Raw genomic sequence first — 9,953 nt, 5'->3', positions numbered from 1 at the left:
AAAATTAAAAAATAACTACTATTTTTTATACGGCGAAGTTATAAAAATTTGGAAGAACTAATAATGCACTGACGCATACAAAAATCAAACGAATACTAAATTTCATTTATCAAAAGCATTCAATAGTCTTGGCTCAACGATAACCATTTAGTCGCACGGCGAGGTTGTCACATATGCTTTAGTATACAAATGAATGAATGATTTTATTCGAATAAAACCATTCGATAGTTGAAATCATTCATTCATTAACCATTCGATAGTCTAATTCATTCGATAGTTCCCATCGCTAGCACTTACCCCCTTTCGTATTTCCACTCTTCAATTTTATACTCAAACCTTTCCTTGATTTATGATTCAAAAAAATTATTTAAGATATTTAAGATATTAAAAATAAAATGACATAGTAATAATTCACTTTAATATTAAATTAGACTAAAATTTGATGAATGCATATTAATAAAATATATAAATACAAAAATTAACCATTAAAACAAATCTACATTACAATTAAATATAATTATACAGAATAACTTACAACTTTAATATAACAAAGTAATTATTTTTTGTTATTTAGATAACAAACCACAAAATACAGTAAAATACATATTGAGTTTAATAATTTCTTTAGAAAATAAAATTAAACAAAAATACACCATGATGTTTGCAATACATACAATATGTCCATCTCATTATTCACAATACGTAATTACTTATTTATTTGCTAGCTTAATAAACTTCGAATTTCTTTATGCATATGACAGAGAAAGTCGACATAACTTGCAGATCCGTCATTACCTCTATCTTCCACCAAAAAGTGCTTGAATACGTGTTCTAACTTTTCTTTTTGTCTCACAATGGTTAACTGTAAAAATTAAAAATAATTAGTTTATTAATTTAGCTAACTAAAACATTTATTTAATTATATACACAGAATTTATTTTTTTACTTTTTGGTTTTCTTTCTGACATTTTAAGTCTAGTGTTCAAATTTCGCATGTGAAAAAAAAAATAGCGTCATGCATCCAAATATTACCAACGAATTTCTTGGTTAATTTTATGTAGCGGATAATCCTTAAACATTTAATTTTTTTACGAATTTGATGACGCCATAATTGTCGCAGAAAACGTACGAAAATAGAATACATGATAACTAGGCTTTAAACTAGAGATGTATCGAATACCAGATTTGCTGAATAGCCGAATACCTACCTAATATTCAGTAGATCTATTTTTATTACAGTTTGGGGTTGGACGGGTTTTAGGGTTCCATGATCTATTGTACCGACTAGCGTTTTTTGCTTTTTTGCGTGTGAAGCGTTTTTGCGATTTTACCGTTTGAAGCTTTTATTTCGATTTGTGTCTCAATTAAAAAACTCGCAAAAGGAGCGGCAGTCTCCAGTTTATATCAAGCTGTCGATTAGTAACGAAAAAGCTCTTGGATTTCCCGGCCGGTTCAACAATCAACCCTTTGAGCAAGAGATAGGCGAGATCGGCGCAGTTAGCGTTGAAAAGACGAAGATGAAAAATAAGCTCGGATCGATCGTTGAACGGGCTGGATATTCGACGGCAACCGCAATCTACTGCTAGCGCCAGTGGTGTGTGTAAAAATAATTATTATTATTTGCCATTTATTTTAGGAATTTTAGTTTATTTTTGTATAGATTTTTTGTGTTGTAGTTTTGTGGTTACTTGCGTGTTATAATTATACTATTATAATATAATAAATAATTATAATTATATAATAGACTAGTAAATATTAGTTAATTGCTAACACAATTTTAGGACATGATTTATCAAACTTTTTGAATAGAAACTTTGTTACGCGCGCTGGGAGTAAAAATTCCTAGCAGTGACATACGAGCTAGCAAGACTGCCCTGACACACGAACTAGTGGTAACGAAAAGTGATAACGGCTTAGAAATACGTGGTGACGCGACGTGTATTTGTTAGCAGTCCAAGTGTTTATCAAAAATATTGATATTTTAATACAAATTTTGTAAAAGAGAATCAAACTATTACGTGTAAAAATCCTTTTGTTACACGTAAAAAAATAATATTTTTTACGCAAATAAAACTGTTACACGTAAAAAACTATTTTTTACGCGTATAAAACTATTTGTTACCCGTAAAAAACTATTTTTAAGCGTATAAAACTATTTGTTACTCGTAAAAAAAACACTTTTTAACGTAAAAAACACCACTTTTTAACGTAAAAACTATTTTTTACATGTACAAAACTATTTGTTACAGGTAAAAATCTATTTTTTACGCGTATAAAACTATTTGTTACGCGTAAAAACACTTTTTACGCAAAAAAACTATTTTTTACGTGCAAAAGACTATTTGTTATGCGTAAAAAACTATTTGTTACTCAAAAAAGCAAAAGAAATTATTTTTTACGTGTAAAAAATTATTTGTTACACGTAAAAACTATTTTTTACGAGTATAAAACTATTTGTTACTCGTAAAAAAACACTAGGCAAAAGAAACTTATTTCTTACGTGCAAATAAATATTTGTTACACGTAAAGAAACAATTTTTTACGTGTAAAAAACTATTTGTTACACGTAAAAAAACTAATTTTTAATGGTATAAAACTATTTGTTACTCTTAAAAAAAAACACTAAGCAACAATTTTTTACGTGTAAAAAACAATTTGTTACACGTAAAAAGCTATTTTTTACGCGTATAAAACTATTTGTTACGCGTAAAAAACTATTTGTTACTCGAAAAAAGCACTTAAGCAAAAGAAATTATTTTTTACGTGTAAAAAATTATATCTGTTAAAATTTATCCAATATGCTACATTAGTTTTATTAGTATTTATTTACGCGTTTATTACTGTTAAAGCCCTGAGACTGTATGATGAGTTATAACTCGTTATAACTTAAGAGAGGGGAACAAACAGTAGATCTATAAGGTCGCGGTGATTAACTCCCCTCCTAAACATTCTACATTAACTTCATTATTTAAAGTAAAACAATATCGTCCCATTGCTGCCAAAAGTCACTAACTTACTTTTTATTACTTCCGAGAAAAATGCGTCTAAAGATGAATTGCATTGCATAAAGATGTTATAGTTAGTAACTATTCGGTGTTAAAATAAAACATAAATAGCCAGAAATCGTAGTTAATGACTTTTGCAATCGATTCTCCGCTTCAAAACATAGTTAGTGATTGAATTTGGTTGTTCGGAAAAATGTTAGTTAGTGACTTTTGGCAGCAATGGGACGATATAATACATATACGGAACTTCAAAAAATGCATCGTTTGGTTTTCCGCCATGATTAATCTGAATTCTACATAATATGTGAGAGACGTACGTAAAACAGACAACGGAAAAATTTAACAATAAAAGCCTAAAGGATAATAGTAATTGAAAAAAATTGGAAATCCTTATTAAAAGATTATTTATACGACAAATAAATGTTTGGTTTTGCTTGGCCTACCGCAAAATTTTAGATATGCAATAGGAAAAATGGGATTTTTGTCGTTTATTATAATAGTGTTACGGATTCCGTGGGTCCACTAATTTAAACTCACGATAAAATACTTAACGATTTTATTTGCCTCACTCTGTACACACAACTTATACTATTTACAACACAATTTATGCAACTACTATTACTCTAACGGTACTGGCACCTTCGCCAATTAATTCACAATTTAAAACGCGGTATTATCAAACTTCCAACTGCTAACTGCCAAAGCGCGGGCCTTTATATACCCCCTGGCGAGTGTTTCTGGAACGTTCTAAAGAATTCTGTAATTTTCTTTTACTTTCTGGCGAATTCGCCTGGTTACTCAATGCACTTTGCGGTTATGTAGCAGTAATGCAGTTATGCAACCAGTAATACAGTTTAGTGCTACATACACCTTGACATTGCCCCCTTCTCAAATTTGATCGTCCTGATCAAGGTTTCCTGTCCGGTATCTCTTCAATCGATCCAGATGTACTACTTTCATCTTACTTCTAGGGCTGTGTTGAATCCGGTACACAACATCATTTATCTTCTTGATGACTGTATAAGGACCTTCCCATGCTGGAGTTAACTTTGGGGACCTTCCTTTCTTGCGCTGTGGGTTATACAACCATACCCTATCGTCCTGTTGAAATCCCGTAGAATTACCTCTGAGGTCGTAACGAGCTTTCATCCGGTCACTGGCTAGCGCAATCTTACTTCTAACGGCCTTATGAACGTCCAGTAATCTTTCCTTCCTAACGATTCTTTCGAACAACAGTCCAACGTTATCTTGTTCCATTTTTCCTCCAGATCGAGTACTTGGTCCTTGTCTAGCTGAGCAAATCTTACAACGTTGACACTATTTCTTAACATCTTCGCAATAACCAGTGAATTCCACTGAGCCCAGAGAGCTTTGAAAATCAGCCCTCTGTACGCAATATCCTGCCACGATGGTCTCTCGCCGTTACCCTCCTTGAGCCGTAGTATTGCTCCGATGTCTGGATCTTCCATTTGACGTTTCCTCAATTGTATCGTCGTCCATTGTTCGCCAGTTCTCAGTTTAAAATTCCTTACTCTAATAGTGCTTTCGCGATGTTTCATTTTCTTGTCCAGGTCGTCGTCGATCTGGCTCGTTGTCGATAATTTGTACCCGTCCTACACGGCACACAGAGGTTTTCTCTATTTTTCCGAACACAGTCTTCTTGGTATCACCAGGTATCATCACAATTTCCGATGATCTTGCTTCCATATTTCCTGGTCTCTTCTCTTTAGATACAGCAAATTCCTCATTTCCGATTTTGAGGATGTTTCTATGGTGATCGAAAGAAAAACCATGTTGACTGATCACATCCATACCCATGATAAAATCATCTTCAATGTCTGCCACTAAAACGCTATGCCGAAACTTTAAATTCCCTAACTCCAGTTCCATGAAAGCCTCTCCCCGTATAACGGCCATTTCCTCCGTAACTGTACGTAAATACACTCTTCTTCTAAGAGGCATCATCTTCAATCCTTGCACTGAGTTAGTCCGCACCATAGACTTAAAATAAAATATAGACTGAGCATCTCATTCATAAATAGCTTGAACATGCGGTCAGACAATATCTTGTAATTGTTGTGTTATTCTTTCAGGTTATAACGAGTGCGACACGAGCGATAGATAGGTTGTCTCTGTCGTAACGGTCGTTCCCTGACGACCCTGCCGAGAAACACAACACTGTCTTTCGTTTCTCAAGTACACCTGAACTCTCCGTATCATAGATGGGTAATTTTTTTATTTTAATGAAGCTATAATTAAATTAAAAATATATCGTATTATTAAACTTTTTTATATTTTATTAAGATTTAGGACAGGTTTTTTAAATAAAAGTTTAGAAAAAAACATCTTAGAGTCTAAAAAGGATAAAAATAATAAAATACCCGTTATAGAAGAAATTTTATAATCGAAATTACGTAATTTTTGAAATTAATAATAAATTATTAATTTTAGTCAAACATTTACGAGCCCTAATATTAATCAAAATAGGATCTATTCCACAGATATAATAGAATCGGCGACAGGGAGAGAAAAAAAAAACGATTGTTGTATTTTTTTTTCTGGTTAAGTGATGTCTTATTATGTAAATTAGAGAAAACATAAATCTGTTCCATTAAAGCAAGGTGATAGGAAGTGGATAAAATGAAAACTACATTTATTTAACTCGGTACTGTCTTTATTATACCGGGTGCGTCTCAAAAGTGGCTCATCCCCATAATTTTTTTATATTTTCAAATAAAAAAACAAGATTTAGTATGTTAGTATATGACATAAATTAGGATTGATTGACGCATTCAATTGTTTTTGGTCACTTCCTGTTTCACCGGAAATGACTATAACTTTTAATTTTTAAACGGCACCCTCGGTATATTTCTACTTTATTCGATAGAAAATGACACTCTGAATAGAATGACATATCATATGTCAACTTTTGACATTTTCGCATATGGTTTAATTGTAATTGTAACACGCGGTTCATAACGACAATTTGACTCGAAATACCAAGTGTGTGGTATCAATATATTCATAAAAAAATGCTTTTTCCAAATATGCTAATGAGTCACCCTTGTTCCATTTGAAAAAATTGACATATGTATGATTAAAAATACGATTTGTACATCTTTTAACCGGCCTAGACAAGACACGAAACCCATTAGGCGATCAAAACTATTTTTCCAAGGCTCCTTGATTAAAACTTAGTGTTTTTAACAACACCATGGTACCCTGGATTGAAATTTAAAAGTTGACATATGATATGTCATTCTATTCAGAGTGTCATTTTTTATCGAATAAAGTAGCAATATACCGAAAAAATCAAAAGATGTAATCATTTCGGGGAAACAGGAAGAGACCAAAAACAATTGAATACGTCAATAAATCCTAATTTATGTCATATACAGTACGTCTGCTAGATCTGTGTCTATGAAAGGAATGCGGACAAAACATTTAAATAAACAGCAATATATTTTATACGTCGACTTGACGAGTACGTCACCGCAAATAGCTCCGCCCACTCATTTTATTGGCTATTTGCAAATTTGTCGAATTTTTATTGATGGGACGCGTCGTTTAATTTTTTACGAAAAACATCGAGAGAATATTGTTTCCTCTCTCACGGATACCCCGTAGCTACAGAACGGACAGACGTACTGTACTGTACCTACTAACATACAAATCTGTTTTTTATCTGAAAAAATAAAAAAATTATAGGGGTGAGCCACTTTTGAGACGACCCGGTATATTAAAAAATATTGTTTCATAATGTAAAATCATTTTAAAATTTTTGTATGTTATTTTAGATTCTGAAGATAATTTTAGAATAAACCGGAATATATTTTTAATAAAAACATTATTAATTATTAACAGGGTTATAATTATGATTTTGTTACAATGTAAGTAAGTAAATAATGTAATGTAAGAGAAAAAATTCAGATTTTACATTTTACTAAAATATTATCTAAATAAGCGCCTTTCTACAACGCCACTGACCCCCAATGGGTAAATTGAGAGTTGCCTACCGGTCGAAAGTCGTTTCAAGACTTAAATGGATTATTTAAGCCAAATTTCTTGCAAATTTGGCACTGGCGAACCATATTTTATAGTTCTTGAACAGAAAAAGTCAATAAAATAAACACTTAAGGACTACAAGCTAAGAAAATGCGTTAATACAGCCGGGGACATAGCGGCAACAAAACTTTACCGCACACGTGCCACGCGTACTACAAGGTAATAAATGAATGAATAGGCTCCCTCGCATCTAATCGGTGTTGTCATATTGTAAAGAACTTATCCTTTTTAAACAGTATCCGACTTATAATTTAGTAGTATAAGGACTATTTAATATATCTATGGAATATTAAAACCTACTTTATTAAACTGTAGTATTAATATCTCAATATAGGTGTATAACAAGAAAAAAAAATATTGATAATATTAAAGACGTGACAACATAGGCTGGATGAGGAAGGCTCGGTCGACTGTACCCAGAAGTAAACATGTGTACAAAAAAGCTTGTTTGACCGCGTTGAGATGTAAATAGTGTAGTCTATATTCTATTTTAAGTCTATGGTCCGCACCAACGATACCATAGCGCCTGTATCCACAGTCATTCGAATTCTTCTACCATTAACCTTCCCGTTGATCACCAAACTGTCAGCAGTTTTTCCTAGACTCCTAATGGAAAACATTCTAGAGGCTCTGTTTTCTTCAGCCAATACTCGCTCATTAGTACTGATTTCCTGGTGCCTATGTTCTCTGGATGGTAAACAGAATCGCATTTAGACGCGGCAATCCCGTTTGATGTGGCCATTCCTGCCACATCTATAGCAACTTATGTCCTGGGATCTTCCGATGTGCCGATGTTCTCTTAATGATGAACGGAATGGCATTTGGATGAGACAATCCCGTTGGATATGGCCATTCCTGCCACATCTATAGCACCTAATATCCTGGGATCTTCTCTGGTTCTCTGTCTGGGTGTTGTTGACTCTCTTGTTCACTAGTAACTCACATAGTTTATTAAACATCTCTTCCAAACGTAGGTGAGAACTCTGGCTGTTCCTCGACATTTACCGAGCCTATCTTCGGTTTAGGAATGGCGCTAAATGCAGCTTCTATTTCCAGCGCCCTAACGAGTACTTCGCTGCTGGTCGAAAATCGCGATATTTGCAGTTCCCTCTGTAACTCTTGGTCCTTCAGTCCGCTGATAAAGCACTGAGCAGCGAGTTCCTCCCTAAATCCTTCCGGTGCTTCTGGGTATGCTAGGTGTACCAGCTGACGTAAGTCTGCTTCAAATTCCTGCAGACTCTCTCCGGACCTCTGCAGGCGTGTCTTGATTTGGGCCTGGTAAAGTTGACGTCGATGTTGGTTGCCATATCTTCGGTCCAATGCAGCAACCAAGGTTTCGTACTCCTGCTGTTGAGCTGCAGGAATAGTTTGCAGCAGTTCCAGGGCAGGGCCACGCAGCGCGATGACAAGTGCCGCTGCTTTCTCCTGGTCGGTCCATCCGTTGGCAGCGGCGGCTGCTTCAAACTGGCGGTGGTACATGCTCCAGGTGGTTTGTCCATCGAAGGTTGGGGCCTTAAGGTTCGCAGTTCAAGGAACGCCAGGTGTCCTTGCTTGTGCCTTGGTCTTCTGTAGGTTCTTCTCTAATTTTTCCATTTTCTGTTGAAGGCGCTCCTCCAGATCTCCTACGGCTTCTTGAAGGTGTATTTCTTGTCTTTCTCTATGACGTCGCTCCTCCAAACGAATTTCTAAATTACCTAATATTTTCTCAAGTCGGTCCTGTTCTTCTTGTTTGTCTTGTTGTCGTTGAATTTTCAAATCTTCGAAAATGTTCTCAAGCCGGTCCTGTTTAATTTCTTGATTTTCTAGAATTTTCTGTAGGCGGTCTTGTTCTTCTGCTTTCTCTTTTCGCAGCCTCTCTTGTTCTTCTACCTTTTCTCTTTTCATATTCTCCATAAAATCGCCCAATAATTTGCTTACTTCCTCCATTTTCTTCGCTTGTTCCCTTGTACCAACCATAAAAATACTCTAATTCGGTCTAAAAATCTTCCAATCCACTTAATTTCTTCTTAAAAATCCTCTTGAATCGCACACACTTCCGACACCAAATGTTACGGATTCTGTGGGTCCACTAATTTAAACTCACGATAAAATACTTAACGATTTTATTTGTCTCACTCTGTACACACAACTTATACTATTTACAACACAATTTATGCAACTACTATTACTCTAACGGTACTGGCACCTTCGCCAATTAATTCACAATTTAAAACACGGTATTATCAAACTTCCAACTGCCAAAACGCGGGCCTTTATATACCCCCTGACGAGTGTTTCTGGAACGTTCTAAAGAATTCTGTTTTTTTTTACTTTCTGGCGAATTCGCCAGGTTCCTCAATGCACGTTGCGGTTATGTAGCAGTAATGCAGTTATGCAACCAGTAATACAGTTTAGTGCTACATACACCTTGACAATAGTATATAAGATTTCTCTAGACTATGGAGTTTAGAGGTAAGGAGAAATAACTCAGTGCATTAAAAAATGGTCAAAAAAAGGGAAGAATTAGGATGGCGCTGCTGTAGCAAGATCCAAAAATTTAAGACATGCGCCGAACATTTTAGAACAGATGATTCAAGACATAAATATTTGACGTGAAGCAAACGCGAAGCCGCGGGTTTCAAAAAAATACAAATTTTATTTTCATGTCAAATGAAATAAATTACAGATTTTTATTCAGCAGCAATAGACTAGGCCTTTTGTTTATTGTTTCTCATAAGTTATTTCGCAAATGTCATTCAAGACGACGAAAAAATATTCTGATCGTTTTAGCTTAAAATTAATGTTAATTATAATTAAGAAAAAAATTATTTAAAGTAATAATTGGTGATGGGTTTAAAATAAATATAATGCAGCTTTAAAATAACTTCATATAATAATAATAGC

General features: G+C 34.3%; 1 protein-coding gene across 1 annotated transcript in view; it reads right to left on the bottom strand.

Annotated features, from left to right (window-relative positions):
• Window positions 1–403: 403 nt before the first annotated feature.
• LOC115887838 (protein transport protein Sec24C) overlaps window positions 404–9,953 on the bottom strand; it is a 28,690-nt gene continuing 19,140 nt past the window's right edge. The window contains exon 13 of the mRNA XM_030907355.1: window positions 404–862. Coding sequence (XP_030763215.1) covers window positions 722–862 — 141 coding nt within the window. The 3' untranslated portion in view covers window positions 404–721. The remainder of the gene's footprint in view (window positions 863–9,953) is intronic.

The sequence above is a fragment of the Sitophilus oryzae genome, unplaced genomic scaffold (assembly GCF_002938485.1).
Source record: "Sitophilus oryzae breed Bouriz unplaced genomic scaffold, Soryzae_2.0 scaffold_649_pilon_pilon, whole genome shotgun sequence".
NCBI classification, from domain to species: Eukaryota; Metazoa; Arthropoda; class Insecta; order Coleoptera; family Curculionidae; genus Sitophilus; species Sitophilus oryzae.
This window is presented reverse-complemented; position numbering and strand designations above follow the sequence as displayed.